This window comes from Corythoichthys intestinalis, chromosome 7 (genome assembly GCF_030265065.1).
Source record: "Corythoichthys intestinalis isolate RoL2023-P3 chromosome 7, ASM3026506v1, whole genome shotgun sequence".
In the NCBI taxonomy this organism is placed as follows: Eukaryota; Metazoa; Chordata; class Actinopteri; order Syngnathiformes; family Syngnathidae; genus Corythoichthys; species Corythoichthys intestinalis.
The window spans coordinates 53,525,050-53,542,896 of record NC_080401.1 but is presented as its reverse complement, the minus strand read 5'-3'; the positions used below and the strand labels follow the sequence as shown (position 1 = coordinate 53,542,896).

The following is a 17,847-nucleotide window of genomic DNA, read 5'->3' as shown; positions in this document are numbered from 1 at the left end:
ATTGAATATTTAATGGCTAATTACTGTCGAATGGCAACTTTACTATCGATACAGCTGTATCTCTCACCTGAAAAACCGGATATCCGGTCGCATCGGTTTATCGTTCTCAAGCTTAGTTTAAAAGTCATTATCGGACAAAACTAATTATTCTTAATATTTTTTTATGTCTGTTCATCCCTTTGTAATTTTCGGCTGTGGCCTAGGGCTAATTTCCATCTTTACTAATGATTTAATATTTTGAGGAGATCCACGGATAGAAAGACTTGAGTCCCTTTCATACACGCCGAAACACCGTGAAAATCGCGGGATTTAAACGGGCAGCCCTTGTATGTGAACTAGAGCTGAAACGAGTACTCGAGCAATTCGAGTAACTCGAGTTTAAAAACTGATCCGAGTAATTTTATTCACCTCGAGGAATCGTTTACCGTAATTTCCCGCAGTTTTTTTCCCCCCCAAAATCATGGTGCGCATTATAAACGGGTAATGGATGGAGACATACATAAATTATATATATATATATATATATATATATATATATATATATATATGTAAACAGATTTTTTTTTTATTATTATTGACACGGCCACGTTGTGTTGAAGAAACGTATTCGGTGATCCGTTGCCAACCATTACGGTACGTGACATCACCATTTTGTTTCGGTAATACTTCACTCTGATCGGCCAAATGATTTAGTCTGTGTTTTTCATTTATTTTTTTTTTTTAATACCATTTGAGGCTCAGCTCTGGTATTTTGTGTTCCTTATCCGACTACTAAAATAATCGATAGCTGCAGCCCTACCACAATGTCTTTGTGAAGCCTTGGGACTTACTATGAATAAAGTTGGGTAGATTCGACTAAAATGCCTTCAAACCCCAAAAAGATTTTAATGTGTTTTTCAGAAGCTATAAACCTCTAATGACATAATTAAATAGAACGTAAAAGTTACAATGTTTTTGCCTCATGTCAGTGGACAGTGTGCTCCTCTTGTTTTTGCAAGGCTTGCCATGCTCCTCAATAAATCTAATATTCTTTGCCAAGGATAAAGAAAATGTGCTTTTATCATGTCTTGCTCCACTGAGTGTTTTGCCGCTCGACTTTCTGCTCCAGAACCTCTCTGAACATGCCATAAAAGCAGAAGGATGGGTGATAAAACAATGGTTTAGAAAGAGGGCGATAGTTGACTTTTAGGCCGTGCTGATAAGACGCTGGTCGTATATCAGGGAAAGCGCGAGAGATTAACTTGAAAGGGGGCTTTATCTCCACTTGGGATAGAGTTCACGGTACAGTCAGAACCTGAGAAGATCCACACGGGCTCGTCTCGGAGTTTGATGTAATCTCGTGAAAAATGACTCCGCACGGAGGAGTCCTATTTTGCCTTTAGTGAAAATGTCTCTAATTGTTTCTAATAGTGATTAGGGAGTAACTGCTGATTATTTGATCATCAATTACCTGTAGTTGTCTAAATATACAAAATAGTTGTTGTTTTTTTCTTTTAGTGCAAAATTACTGCATAGTAATTGCGCTCATGGCTGGGTCAGACATGTAGTGCTGCAACGATTCATCGATTAACTTGAGTATTTGATTTAAAAAAAAGATTCTAATTAAATTTTGCTGTTTCGAGTATTCGTTTAATTAAAGTGGCGTTGTAATGGTTTATTTTGAAAGTGTTTGCATTTAGTTTTATTGATTTTGGTGGATACACTGCCCTCTCGTCAGCTTCATTTCACATGGCTGAATCCAGCTGCTCCCTGTTAAGACCAATGTAAGCTAATTTTTTGTTTGAGCTAATGTTTTTTTTTTAATGCATTCGTAATTTAGTTTATAAGTATATTTAGCTGTTGTTTGTGGGAATATGTATCTGAACCATTTGTTAAGAACATTGTAAAAAAAAAAAAAGTTAGCATTTTATAGCATTTAAGCTAGCTATGTAAGTTAGCCAATTGTTCTTTTGTTGTACATAGATCCTCATTCTTTTATTTTTTTTATACCGTTTGAGGCTCAGCTCAGGTGTTTTAAGTTTTCTTATTCCTTATTCGATTACTCGATTATTCGAACTAACTAGTTCATCGATTATTCGCCTACTAAAATAATCGATAGGTTCAGCCCTACAGACATGGTTTAAAAACTTCTGATCACGTCATTTTGAGAAGATCGGAATCAGGTGAAAATGTACTTAAGTACTAAATCCTTGGCTGCCATTGATATCGATAGATGTCCAATCCATTTTGGCTGGAAGGGTTGGCAGCACTAAGCTGTATCGATGGTGAAACAATCAATGTCAGGCTTCCCAGTTCAAATGAATTTAACAATTACCACTATTATTGAAAGTAAATGAGTCAAGGGCTACAAGCAACAAAATAATCCAGAGGTACAACGATTAGCCATGTCCCCGATCCGATCATGTTATGGGAAATTGGGCCTGAGCACGTCATTTTCATGTCAAGATCAGAATCGTGTGAAAAAATCTGTTTTTTAAGATATTTTAACAAATGGTGTTTAAAAGGGACTATTCAGGTAGTCCCCGGGTTACGAACGAGTTCCATTCCTACACTGGCGACGTAAACCAAATTTCCGTTTAAATTGGAATTAACCTTTAAGTCCCAAAATAAGTATCCAAAAAGTCCAAAAGTGTTGTATTTTGTATATACCCTACCCACCGACGTCATAAAACCACGTGCTCGCTGTGTGGTTTCGCCCACTTGTCCGTCATTTTGTCTCTGTATTAGCATTGTTTTCAATTGATCGAGGAATTTAAACTGGATGTGTTGCATAAAAGGCGTTATGTGGAAAAGCTTCATTCTATACAGTCGCCAGATCCATATTTGATGCCTAAATCGATGATTTTTGACCGGCTGCCTTCGCCGTCTCTGCCTGACCCTGATATTTACAACTATCTTGTCCACACAAAATCAGCCTATTCTCACGAAAGTTTGAAAAACTTTAAGAGCTTGGAGGCTTATAAATGCTACGTTGCTGGTTGGGTGAAACAGGTCCTCGTACACGAAAATTCGGTAGGAATCTTGTGCTCGGAAGGTGAGTTACGAAATTTTCAATTCAAAATCTTTTGTTCTTGCTAACATCCACTGTCAAGTCTAATGTATTTCATGTCATTTGTCAATGGAGCTAGGGCTTTTAATGTTTATATGGATTAGCGATAGCACTCTCACTACATACATACGTGTATGTTGTCGGCGATTAGCCTAGCAATGATCTTAATTGTGGTTGTCAGCCCAAAACCCTCTAAATATATATTAAATGCATCTTACCAGATATAAAATGACTACTACATAATCTGTGGTAATCGTTTGGAGCCCAGTTTTCTCGTCGAATTGCAGCAGCCCATCTCGCTCTCTCCTCTCCGTGTCTCTCGGAATCCGGTAGAACTTCAAGTCTCTCCGTCTATCTTCTCTGTTATTGCAACCGACCACCACACACGCCTTCACCATTTTGATTATTAATGTTAACGAGCAGAAAAACACGCCGTAAATAGGAGGAATGTACGTAGCCGTAACAGGTCAACACGATGTGTTGACGGACAAGTGGGCGGCACCAGTCAGGAGAGCGGAGTTGTGACGTCACGTGGGTAGGGTCTATACTGATGGAGGATACACTGCCCTCTGGTGGCAGCGTTGGGTCGAGGTGGAATGTCATCTTGTATGATTGAGAAGCAGACTCAAACGTCGAACATTGATAAAAGATAGCTGCCCTCTGGTTTGGCCCACATAAGGCTGTAAGTTGTTTCAGCTAATATATGTTTGTGTATGCATTTGTTTGTGGATTCACATGTGAGTGATTTGCTATGAGAATTTTAAATATGTTAGCATTTGTTGCATTTAAGCTAGCAGACTTTTGTTTGGCAAATTAGGCTAATTTAATCTACTAAATTTACATATTGATCAGACTAGATGGCCGTTTGAACACCAGTTATTTTGTGTCAAGTGTTTTATCGTTAAAATGTGTTTGTTTTGAACATAAGTGTACATATGTGTGTTACAGCTTCAGAAATTGTCAAAAGTGAAGGAAGTAAATAGGTTCAAAAGACACAATTGCCTTATTTGCTGTCTGTCAGGTTGTACGACTTCACGTTTAGTGAGGACAGAAAATGTCATATTAATAAAGTAAAATAAAATATAAGATACTAGGAGGTACAATAAGGTACTGTTTACGCGATTAAAAGAAAAAAGACTGGAGACAAAGTGGCGGACAAGACTGGCGTCGTAAAGTCGAAATAAAGTCGTAACCCGAGGACTACAATTAAAAAATAATTTTTCAAGAAGGAAAATATTGGTTGAAAAAACTGGGTGAAAAAGGAAGAACCATATTTCTGTGTTTTAAGTCACGTAATTCAAATACAGTGGGGGAAAAAAAATCCTTAGTCATGGTAACACTGTCCTTCCCTTCATTTCTGAACTTCCCTAAAAACAGACATAACACCTCGCATGTTGTTTTTCAAGCGCTACAGAACGACTTGTTCCAGTGAATTTGGAAACTGTTGAAATGAACTCTGAATAAACATGCAAAATCCATGCAAAATAAAACCCTTACCCTTTAGCGGGGTCATTACGGTACTATACTTGTCCCACTGTAGTTTTCACTTCAACTACAAAACCCAGTCATCTTTTTTCAAATGAAGTTAGTGCAAATACAAACTGGTCTTAAAAAATGAATAATAATAGAATAAAATTTCAATACTTGAACTTGCACTAATAAAGTATTAGTCTTTGTTTAATTTCCACTATTCATATGAGGACAGCAGAGTGAAGTTAGAGGGTTGTAGGCAGGAAGCGGGAGATTTCCTGGAATGTACTTTTTTTTTTTTTTTTCTTTCCCCCCAACATGTGGTGCAATAACAGTACCAGCGACGCTCCGCCTGTTTTTTTTTTTTTTTTGTCCCGCTTGTGTCTGTCTGTACTGTACCAGCACATTAACACAGAGATGAGTGCCCTTAGGAAGTGGAATAATAGCAGGAATCGATGGTATTAAAAAAAAAAACAACAGCATTGTCCATTTTGGGGTTATGAGTCTCCAGTTAGGATGTTTGACGCCAAGGTTTTATGTAACATTAAAAAAAAAAAAAAAAGTTCACTAGATGGTCGTAAAAATTGAACATTTTTGCTGAAAATGCAGTGGTTTTACTCTAATTTATACGTGGAAATGGTTGTTTGTGACATTAACTTTCATTGACATGCATGTCCAATCCATTTGAACTGAGAGGGCTGGCAGCGCCGGCAATGGGATTTAAACAAGTGCTGCCAAGATTAATTACTAGTCGGTTAGTAAATGAATCGATTATGTTTTGATAGTCGAAGACTCTTTTGGAGAAATTTTCCCACTTCAAAATTGTTGAAATACGTTTTTTTTAGTCTGTTAATGTATATATATTTTTTTTAAAATTGGGAAACAATAAACATTCAGTTTTGTTTTTGTTTTGTTTGTTAATTAAAATAAAGGAAGACAAATTTTCTCATTTTATCTATTTATACAATGTTGGGATCCGCGGAGTGAAAGACTTGTAGTTCTTAAAAGATAAACGTTATTATGAATTAAAATAATTTGATATTGAAACTAGGGCTGTCAAAATTATCGTGTTAACGGGCGGTAATTAATTTTTTAAATTATACACGTTTAATTATTTGATGCAATTAACGCACGCGCCCCGCTCAAACAGCTTAAAATGACAGCACAGTGCAATGCCCACTTGTTACTTGTGTTTTTTGGAGTTTTGTCACCCTCTGCTGGCACTTGGGTTCGACTGATTTTATGGGCTTAAACACCCATGAGCATTGTGTAATTATTGACATCAACAATGGCGGGCTACTAGTTTATTTTTTGTTTGAAAATTTTACCAATTTTATTAAAACGAAAACATTAAGAGGGGTTTTAATTTAATAAAATTTCTTTAACTTGTACTAACACTTATCTTTTAAGAACTACAAGTCTTTCTATCCATGGATCGCTGTAACAGAATGTTAATAATGTTAATGCCATCTTGTTGATTTATTGTTATAATAAACAAATACAGTACTTATGTACCGTATGTTGAATGTATATATCCATCATGTGTCTTATCTTTCCATTCCAACAATAATTTACGGAAAAATATGGCATATTTTATAGATGGTTTGAATTGCGATTACTTACAATTAATTAATTTTTAAGCTGTAATTAACTCGATTAAAAATTTGAATCGTTTGACAGCCCTAATTGAAACCCCTCTTGATGTTTCATTTTATGCAATTTGTAAAAGTAGTTTAACTAGTAGGTCGCCATTGTTGTTGACGTCGCAGGGTGACGTCACACGGTTACGCTGCCGGGCTTCCAGAGTACGAATAATATTAACGACTAATGACTAAACATGTTATCTGTTCAACCCTTTCAATTTCAACCCGAGAGAAACATTAATGACCATGACAATACTGTCAATGTTTCACAAAACGAGCAGCAAAAGCAAAATGAACAGGAAAGATTGGATGAGACGAGACGAGAGTTGGAAAAAAAAAAACGGAGTTCTGCCAAAATTTACTACGAGGGCAGAGTACGACTTATGAGACATTAACATGTCATCTGTTAAACCCCTTCAATTTGAACCCAAGAGGAACATAAATGAGCATGACAGCACTGTAGATATTTCATAAAACGAGCAGCAAAAGCAAAATAAACAGGGCAGACCGGATGAGACGAGAAGAGAGTAGGACAAAACCTGTGTTCTGTCAAAATGTGCTTCATATCGAAACATCTACAAGAGGCGAATTTAATACTCAGAAGTAATACCGTGCGCTTTCAGCTTGTTTTGTTTAGATGCATACAGACAGAACATACTAAAGATGCCTTAAGAAAATAGTTAGAAGTAGTAATATCAAATAAGGGTGGATTAAATATGCAGATCAACAGTCTCTGCTTTAAAGCTACCACAAAAAAACACAATGCTTAAAAGTATGAGAGGGAAACACATGCAATAACTATTTTTAGGCAATGCAAAGCCGCTTTTTATCGAAGATCCGTGTGTGTTGGACATCTCGCAGCGGAGAAGGAATTGCAGTAACCCGGTAGTATTCATCAAGTGACAGTGGCGCCCTCCGTAGGTCAAAACATGTACTAAATATTATTGATTTGTAAATCAATGGCAATATTTTGTTTTTCTAACAACATATTTTAGTAAAAGAGAACAATTGTCGCTTATTAGAGCTTACAAGTCTATAAGTCAGAGGTTTCCTTTATTAAAAAACACAAAAAGGGGAGAATATTAAAAAAAATCTCTTTTTAAATTAGTATTATTTTTTATCTATTTATGTTAAAAAACGGAAAGAAAAAAACAGTAAGTTATATCTGATTTCTGGACGACAAAAAATTTATTTTAATTTTATTTTAGTGATAAACACAAAGTTTATACACATAATTTACTCTCACGGGCTACAAAAATGATATGGCGGGCCAGATTTGGCCCACGGGTCGCCAATTTGACATCTGTGTTTTAGAATCATTTTGAAAGACTTTCCCCGCGTCAGCTCGTTCATCAGAAGCCGTCATATTTGTCCGACGCTGTTGTGACATCACTCCCTCGAGGAGGTCCTGACCCTACCGCTGACCTTGCCGGCTTCCCAGAACTCCACCGACCCGAACGGGTCAGCTTGGCTTGGGAACTAGATTCGAGGCCTAAAAAGAGTAGGATGCCCTCACAGTGTTACGTGAGCGGCTGAGGGCTCTGTGACGCGCTCGATGACGTCCAATCCACTTGAACTGGCAGTGCTGGCGGCGAATGATCATGTTTCTAAGCCACTGACTGATGCAGATGTCAAAACAATGCAGCTGTGTGTTGTTGTATTTCGTTTTCTGAAGGTTTTTTTTACTCATACTCTTCAAGTTTTAGTGGACTTACTTTGGTGACAATGATGGAAAGTAGTTTACTGACTGTACTTGGGAAAAGGTTTTACTTTTTTTGTTAAATCCTGGTTAATTTAGTGGAAAGAGTGGAAACTAAGAGTATTTTAGTACATTTTTCAGCTAACTGAACATATGTATGTACTTCATCCATATTTTTAAAGTCAGCTTTTTACTTTTTCCACCTTTTTCCACAAGTGGAAGAAGACACATTGCAAAATGAAATTCTTTGCATTTCTAGAGATGTTTAAAAATGTTCCAAAATGAAAGGTTGACTTAAACTCCTTATATATGGATTAGTTTTGACTTTTTTAAATGAGTTTTTTTACTTTTTCCACCTTAGTGGAAAAACATGCATTGCAAAGTAAAATTCTTTGCATTTGTAGTGATGATTCCAAGTACCGGGAGTAAAAAATAAGAAGGCAGTTTAAGTAAAACTTTTATCTATTTCTGAACTTTTTACAAATAAGGCTTTTTTCTTTTTCCACCTTGGTGGAAGAAGACCATTACCAGACTTTTTTTTTCTTTTTCTTTCTTTTTTTTTGCCATTTTGGTGGTATCTGAATAGGTTAAAACCAAAATTATTACTCAAACGCCCTACATGCATATGTGTTTTTTACTTTTTTTCCCCACCTTATTGGAAGAAGATGCGTTGAAAAATATTATTCTTTCTTTGCATTTCGAGTATGTATATACAGTATGTACAGTATATACATTTTCCCTTTCAAATTTTTTTTTTTTTTTACTTTTCCCAACTAAGTACGAGAAGATGTACTGCAAAATATTTTTTCTATTTCTCAAAATAGTCAAAAATGAAAGTTATACAATCTCCTAAATTGTATGTACCGCTACTTTTTTTTATTTTTCAAATGATGCTTTTTACTTTTTCCACCTTTGTAGAGGACACATTGCAAAATACATTGGTATGAAAAAGTATCTGAATCTTTAGGAATTTGTCACATTTCTACAGAATATCACCATCAAATGGGATCTGATCTTTGTCAAAATCACACAGATGAAAAAACAGTGTCTGCTTTAACTAAAACCACCCAAACATATATAGGTTTTCATATTTTAATGAGGATTTTATACAAACAATGACAGAAGGGGAAAAATAAGTAAAGTGAAACATCAAATTTAATATTTTGTGCCCCCCCCTTTGCCAGCAATAACTTCAATCAGATGCTTCCTATAGGTGCAGATAAGTCTGGCACACCGAGGCGGACTAATCTAGACAGAACTGGCTTCCTCCTTAGAGTCCTCCCATTAACACCATTCTTGGCCATAGTTTTACATATAGTTGATGTGTGCACAGAGATATTGTACTGTGCCAGTGATTCCTGTAAGTCCTTAGCAGACACTCTAGGGTTCTTTATTTACCTCTCTGAGTATTCTGTGCTGAACTCTTGGAGTCATCTTTGGTGCACGGCCACTCCTTGGGAGAGAAGCAACAGTGCCAAACTCTCTCCATTTGTAGAGAACTTCTCTGACTGTCGATTGATTAACATCCAGACTTTTTCAGAAGGTTTTGTATCCTTTCCCAGCCTTATGCAAATCAACAATACTTGATCGCAGGTCTTCAGACAGCTCTTTTGAACGAGCCATGATGCACATCAGACAGTGCTTCTCATCAAGACAATTCTTAGCAGGTGTGTTTTATAGTGGGCAGGGCAGCTTTAAACCACTCATCAGTGATTGGGTACACACCTGAATTAAATTGTTTGATAAAAATTGGTTTCAATGGCTCTTTAAGCCTCTTTAGGGCAGGGGTCTGCAACCTAAGATACTCAAAGAGCCATTTTGACCATCTCCCGCCAAAATTAAAGTACCAGGAGCCACAAAAGCCCTTTGACATATAACATTTTAATGAACTTCAACAAAAACATTTTTTTAGTTTATCTATAGTTTTCTTATGGTTTGCACTATCATCTTCAACTTTACAATTAGTACTTTACAATTTCAGAACTGTACAACCCGATTGAAATTAATGTCAAATACTCGTTAACTCATTGGTTGCCGTTGATTGTGATGGCTGTCCAATCGACTTGAAATGGATTAAAGTTTACTAGTGATAAACTCATTTCAATTCATAGCAGAAGCATGAATAAAACCTTTCACCTTCCCACATTCCCATCAAAGTCAATGCAATGACATTAAAATGAAGTTATATCGAGCTTATTTCTCAACCGATTATTTTATCAATGTTATAAGCACCTGTGTTTTACTCAGTGCTTGCCATTGATGTCCAATGAATTCGATTTTCTTTAAGTTGCGCATTGTTTTTTGATGCTGAATGAACAGTAGGGGTGCCGAGATTGACCCCTGGGGAACGCCTCAGCTTATAACCCATTTCCAGTTAAAATAGACTGGACTTGTGCTAGTGATGAACTCAATGAAATTGACAGTGGAAGGATGATTGAGCATCTAACATTTTCAATGGCACTGAAAAAGTTCACTGTTAAGCAACGAAGAGCGACAGCAAAAGAACAAAAGAGCCACATGTGGCTCTGGAGCGACAGGTTGCAGACCCTTGCCTTTTTGCATGCTATCCTCATTAAAATATGAAAATCTATAAATGTTTGAAACCTATAATTGTTTGGGTGGTTTTAGTTAAAGCAGACGCTGTTTTTACATCTGTGTGATTTTGACAAAGATCAGATCACATCTGATGGTAATTTTATGCAGAAATGTGAGAAGTTCCAAAAGTTTCAGATACTTTTTCATACCACTGTAGAAGTCTGCATTACTAGTGTTTTCTCAAAATTGTAAAAGATGAAAGATGTTCATACGCATGTAATTTTAAATTATGCTCTTTACTTTTTCCACCTTAGTAGAAGACGCATTGCAAAATAGAATTCTTTACATTTCCAGTGAGGTCTCAAAAATGTCAAAAATTAATACTTCTCTATTCAACTATTCACTACAATTAACAGTGATAGTGAAGACTACAAAAAAACATAGTCATTCCAGCTTCCACTCATCTCGTAGTATCACATGACCGGTTAGCCACTTGTGATTTCTTACATCCACAATACTACTTTTGTCCCACACAAGACCCAAGATTGATTCATATCTTCCCGTTTAATCACATCAGTGGGCCGATTTTGAGTACGTATTTGGGAACATTGACAGTGGAAGCAGTGTGGGTCCTTCTCTCGTACTTGTTTGCGCATTGACAATACACTGCGCCTATGACGCCATGCACCGCCTTCCTTGCATTGTCTGAGGAAGGGAGGCCCTGAGGCGGCAGCTGCTTTGCTCACGAGACAACTTGGAATTTGCATACATCTGCTACAAAAATTTTCACACGCATCGAAATGTTATTTTCTAATTGGTAAATTGATGACAAATAGTGAGAAAGAATTTTGGGTTTTATTTAATTTCCAACCAGGCTGACATCAAGTACACATTATGAAACTAGTTCAGTTACTTTTATTATGTTTGGATAAAAACACAGGTTACAATGTACACATATTGACAATAAAGTGAATAAGTGACTCCAGCAAGTGATGATGTAGTGGTAATATAACAGTGCATATAAGACAATTTACAGTACTCAGACTAGGAGGCGGATGGCTGACTTGTTATTTTTCTGCATGGATATTGATGTAACAGTGCAAAAATGCTATAATGTAACTGTACAAATATTGCATAACGAGTAACCAGATTATACAGTCCCCAGATTGAAACAGATGTCTGAGAAAATATTACTTAAGTAGATGCATGTGACAATGTTGTGGCGTTAGCAGTGCAATGACATTGATGTCTCAGTGCAAACTTGAGTTGAGTATGGTGACAGGTCATGGGAAGAAACTGTCTTTAAGTCTGTTTGTTTTGGCTGGTATGGCCCTGTAGCCCCTGCCAGAGGGCAACAGGTTGAAGAGGTGGAAGCTGGGATGTCTAGGACTAGGAATTCAGGAAGTTCTAAAAGCGTTTTTGGGGGTGGGGGTCCTGCCTACTTAAAATAAAACGTGATGAGTTGATTCCCCCGGGCACTCCACAAACCAACTCACATAGCTTGGCCTTCCCTCAGGTTCGTAAAGTCCTAACCAATAAATGAGCCAGCTAACCAGTTGTTGTTAGAGGTTGACAATTCTGAATACATCTCCCATGATGCCTATCTGCACTTATATTTTAGTGCTTATAGTACAGAAACATATAGAGTTGTATCAGGAAAACAACTTTACTTGAATGGGAGGTTGTAATTTGTGTACGGCCGTCAATGACACCCAAAGAGTTAATTTCGGGGCAGTTCAGGTCATTTTCTGTTGATGTTTGGGTCACTTTCTGTTGATTTTGGGTTACTAAACAGGACGTAACCCGGGAATGTCCTAAAATGAATAGGAAGTGACTCAAAATCAACAGGAAATGACCTTTTAAATGCCCTAAAAACCGGGAGGAGAGGCCTGTAATGTTCATGTTTGAGTGCCTTTGACAGTGTTAGACGTCAAACATCAATGGCAGCAAATGCCAGCAGCAGCCAATGTAAGTGATGTAAAACTACACCAATTTTGTGGAGGTGGGGGAAACACCACTAATTTTGCTATTGAAAGTCCGACTTACATCAGAGTTGGCATAACATTAAACTGGGTGTACTTGCTAACCTGCAAAACTACTGCGGTCAGGCCGGCCTCCACAAGGAACAACGAAGTCAAGCTAGCTGTCCCTCATTTGCATCATTGTTTGCATTATGTGCATTACGGTAATGCAACGCAGTGGCTTCAAAGTGTAAGTCCCTTTATTAAAAAAACAGGGAGCTATCAAAGAATGGGTCCACTTCAGGGGGACACTGACATGAACATGAACATGGACATGAACTGACATGAAAAAAAGTCCGTGACATGAAATCACACATCAGAATTTCATGAGAGTACTTTTGTTTCAAGTCTTGGGGTAGTCTAGTACGCCTCAGATGTAGATCAGTCCTTGGATATCTCAGAATTTTTTTTCGTAAATTTTTTTCCCAAATCAATTTTATATTACAATACTTTAGTTTGAGTCTAAGGCTACTCCGGTGGAGCCCTGATAGCCAACCGCCAGACCGGTGAGCAGGGTCTGCGCAGGTCGGGGGGGGGGGCACCGTCAGTTTGACGGGTGAGGTTTCCCGTGTTGAGTTAAAACAAGCAGGCTCTCGGATGGAGATGCGCGCCTTGCATCAAGCCCGTCCTCCGCCTGAGGTTCGCTACTTTTGGCTGGTGCTCGAGCTGACGGCTCGGCCTTGCCCGACGACTGGTGGTCATGATTCTTGCTTGTTCAAGCTTTTTAGAAAAACGCCATTGGTGTAGCCACTTGTCACTCAGACATGTCTGACCAATAGCTAAGTGCAACATTGGTCTCAAAATGATTCAATATAAAAAAAAGGGCCTTCAAAACGTTTTTACTTTAAAGAAAAGTGCGTTCAAAGACTTTTGCGCTTAAAAAAAAGTGATTTCAAAACTCTTTGCTCTTCAAAAAAAAGTGCTCTTCAAAAAAAAAAGTGACAATTCAATCAAAAAAAAAAAAAAAATTCAGATAAAAAAAAATATTTGGGAAAAAAATAGTGGAGGGCAATTTTATTTTAGCAAATGATTTTTTTTTCTTTGATTGAATATATGTGGCGGAAAACACTGAGGTGAGTTGAAGTTCCGCTCTGAGACCCCCAATTTGGTCAAATTTCAAAATTGTCAGATGCATGTGTGATACATTATTGGAAAGCCTTAAAATCTCAATTTTCTGGGGAAAGAAAAATTTTGAACAGGAGGGCATTAAATATTTTTTTTTTTTTTTTTTTTTTTTTAAAAAGCAAAACCCTATCTGGAGGTGAGAGCATGCGAGAGCAGAATTACAGACGCCATGACTTTAACGTGATATTATCGCGTACTTACCTTGTTTTGATCCAAAAACTCCATGTAGCATGTATCACCGAGTGTCAAGACACAGCTGTGAATGGCCACAGCTGGAATTTTTTGGGATTTTATGGGTGAAACATGGTAATGTAACAAGGGTCGCGATGCAGAAATCGCAGACATCAAGGAGTGGTCGAGATTTTCTTTTTCATATATTTACCCTTTTAAACGTTTTTTTTTTTTTTCAATTTTTCTTTGTTTGGATCGATTATTTATCATCTAACATAGCGGAGAAAATGCGACAGTTACAAAAAAAAAATACAAATAAGCGATTGTTATGAGGTAGATATCTGTGACTTTTTTACAGACATCATTTTTTTCATTGTGACGTCATTCGTCCAAAAGCTTAAAATATGCGAGTGAATAATTTTTTAAAGTCTTTTTTTTTTTTCAAACTAAATATTAGACATCAATTAATGGTTCTAAGCTAAAAACGACAGACATTTTGAATAATAAATATAATTACTTACCTTCTTTTCATGGCTGGGTTGAAACAAAAGCGGTTGTGCGACGTCTATAAACGGGGGTTTCCACGGTAAAACAGACACATTTAAAATAATTTGGGGGCTTAATACGCCATGAATCTGCTATGGCAGCATGTAGACATATTGTTCTATCAAACAGAACAGTTGTTTTGGCTTAAAATACAGCAGTTTATTTTAAAGAGGGGTGCAAGAGCAGAAACTGCTTTTTCAGTCTTGTCTGTGTTTCCCGCCATATTTTTTTTATTTTTTATTGAAGCAATATTTTTTGGGGATTGAATGATTTACACACAAATGTCCTACCCATAATACGGCCCAAACACAAAAAAGATTGTGTAAATCGAAGAAAACATTTTCAATGGAAAAATTTTGTGTTAAAATGCAAATTTTTGAATCTCAAATATTTTTTCACGTTCAAAAACTTTTTTTCTAGGATTTAGCTTTTTTTTTTTTTTTTTTTTTAATTGAAGTGATTTTTCTTTTGAACAAAAATATATGTTTTTGTTTGAAGCAACTTATTTTTTGATTGAATGATAAAGACACAAATGTCCTTGCCAAATTGTGGTCCAAATGCAAAAGAACATTATTTCAATCAAAAAGTAGTTTCAATAAATAAATAAAAAAAACGACCTCAATCAAAAAAAAAATAAATCAAAGAAAAAGTTTTCAAATGCATTTTTTTGAGTTTCAAATTTATTTGTGCATTTAAACACTTTTTTTTTTAATTGAAGTGACTTTTTTTATTGAAAATATATATTTTGATTGAAGCAACTTTTTTGTTTTAATTGAATCAACTTTTTTTTTTAATTAAAAAATAAAGACACAAATGTACCTCAGTATATTAATGAAGGGAAGCTGTTCGAAAACAAAAATCCAGTCGGTCGTTTTTCTACGTGTTTTACGGTAATGGGGAAGAAGGAGGAGTTGGGAGTCCTGCAATGTTGTGAGGGCGAAGGAGGAGGAGGAGGAGAAGGTTCATTCAGTCCAAGAGGCAAACTCGAGCAGAGTGGTACACTTGTACTTTTCTCTTTGGGACGCTACCACACCAGAAAAAGGATTCTAAACAAAAACAAAAGCGAAAGTCGTCGTCTTTGTCTCCTTCCTCGCAAAGGACTTTTTGGCTGATTCTGATGCTGTCCTCGGAACATGAGAGAAGGACTCGCCATGAAGTTCGCCTGGAAGAATAAAATGGTAAAATAATATGAAAGATAGTTTTTGGAGATGTGTTTGCGTTGAAGGAGATGGAAGGAAAGAAGGAGGACGCGGAGTGGTGGAACGAAGCCTGGGAAAGTAGGGGATAAAAAAGGGGGTAGGAGGGTCGTGCTTTAATGTTATGATGGTCGTTTCATTTTACATTTGGGCAAAAACTCAACTAGTCTTTTAGTCTGTTTTTCGAAGATAGTGATGAATATACAAAAATGAAAAGTAGAGTTTTGGGGGTGTGAGAGTACTTTCCCCAATTTCTTAATTTTCCTTTCCCAGCTGCTTTCAGTCTCAAACGCTTCGCCACTTGTTATCTTTTTAGTTCCAATTCCTCCTCTTTAAAAGTTTCCGCATTTATTTTATATATTTCGGTTAATTATATGCCAATATTATGAACTGCAGTCTCAAGTAAAGTCATTTTTTAAACACTTTTATGATATTTAGACTCACTAGTTAGGGTTGTAAATCATCAATTTCATGACAATACGATATCGAACGCGATATTTGCCAATGTTACAATGTCGCTCACGATTCAGTTCAAGAGCCTTTGATCGATTTGACTGTCGTGTACATTTTGAACAATGAACAGTTAAATTTCACCTAAACGAATAAAAAATAATAGGTAATTTTTACGTTTTTGACAATTTTGTCCACAAATTTGAATGAAAACATTTTTTAAAAAACTTTCAGTGATGGTGGTCACTACAATGAACAGCTATTGAAAAATTGACACTTAATACTTTTAACAAGGGCAAGTTAATTTTTGGTCATTAAAAAAAAAACAATATTACAAAAAAATATTAAACTGGATAGGCTATATCAGTGTTGTTTTTGTCAGCCCTTCTAACCCCTTCAGACTTGCATTTTTTCTGCTGGGAAAAAAATGAGTTGATTTTTACTCTACTCAAACACCAGAACAAAGTGCAATTTTTTGGGTCGGGGATGCTTTTATTGGATATTTTTAATGTTAATGTATTTTTAATGAGTAATGAGCACTTTAGGTTATCCTTTTTGAAATTGCGTTTGGTCAGCCATTTTTCAAAGAGCCAAAAATAGCAAAGAGTGCGTGCCAAACCTCACGATTTGATTTTGATGAGTAAAGTTTTATCCAATCATCTCCCTGAAGTGGCAATAGCAACTAAATTCAGTGTATTTATTGGTTTAGAGACGCAAACGCGTTATGTCCTTCAGCAGCATGCTTTGGTCTGAAGGGGTTAATTTTCGTCTGTCTTAATCTTATCGACGATCATACTTATTAGTCTCAGTTAGGCATGTGCCACTATGAGATTTTGACGGTATGATAACCTTAAGCAAAAATACCGCGGTATCACGGTATTGCAATTATAGCTCTAAAATGTGTTATTTTGAGATGTATGGGTTTAAAAAAAAATACTGTTTTCCAATGAACAGGATTTTTTCATTTTTCACAATTTGCAAATTGGCAGATGTTTATAATGGTGGCAGACTTTACAAAAGTAGGCTAATGGTAGACAGGAAACTAGCTAGCCGTCTTGCCATGATAACTACCCACGTTATTTGCCTCGTTATCAAGCTTATGTTATAGTATTTGTTTTAGCATCGCTAGACAAACTAAACCAGCTTGAGCGAAGTCTTGTAGCTGGTGGGAAACGTTCATGACAGCGTTTACTTACCTTAAATTTTGTGTAAAGTGACGGATGATGATCATGTAATTGTGAAATGATGTTGGAGGCATTGCCTGCACGTTAGCTGTCCTTCCTCCTCTAAGCCGCGGCCGAGGTATTTCCATACTAGCAACTTTGTCTATTTTTGAGCGGGGAAAAAGATCAGGTGGACTGTCACTGACAAACACAGGACAGAGTAACACTGCTGTTCCAAGCCACGGATTTCTCGCTACATTTTTGGGACCTCAAAAATAGCTAATGCCGTAACTACGGTATGATGGAAAATCTTTGTGGTTTTGAAACCATGACATTTTCATACCACGGTATACCTTGAAACCATGCACATCCCTAGTCTTAGTCATATTTCAGTCATCTCAATATGTATTTGTCTTCGTCTAGTTTTTGTTGACGACAACTCAAGACTAATTTCGTGTAGTTTCAGTCGATGTTTAAAATATTTTCGTCTATAATTTTTTTAAATTATTCTAAAAATAAGTAAAGATTTCCAACTATTTCGAATGAACATTGACAGAAAAGCACATATTGTAACGTCTACAAGGACAATGCCAACTTGCTGATAATACCCACTTGGCAGGAAAACAGTACATAATTTTTAATTAAGTACACCCACCTGGATGGCACGAACTGTATGTGTAAAAAAATAAAAAATAAATATGAAATAGTTGTTCAAGAGTTTAAGAGGACGTTTGCCGTTAGCATTAGCCAAATGCAAACGCGAAAGCTATGCTAACGCT

General features: G+C 36.5%; 1 protein-coding gene across 4 annotated transcripts in view; it reads left to right on the top strand.

The window, feature by feature from the left end:
* rgl1 (ral guanine nucleotide dissociation stimulator-like 1) overlaps window positions 1-17,847 on the top strand; it is a 92,834-nt gene that overhangs the window by 38,000 nt on the left and 36,987 nt on the right. The window contains exon 1 of one of the 4 annotated variants that reach the window (XM_057840992.1): window positions 15,186-15,437. The exons of the other annotated variants lie outside the window; for them this stretch is intronic. Within the exon in view, the coding sequence (XP_057696975.1) occupies window positions 15,393-15,437 (45 nt within the window). The 5' untranslated portion in view covers window positions 15,186-15,392. Of the gene's footprint in view, window positions 1-15,185; window positions 15,438-17,847 lie in introns of those variants that run through there. 4 annotated transcript variants of the gene reach the window in all.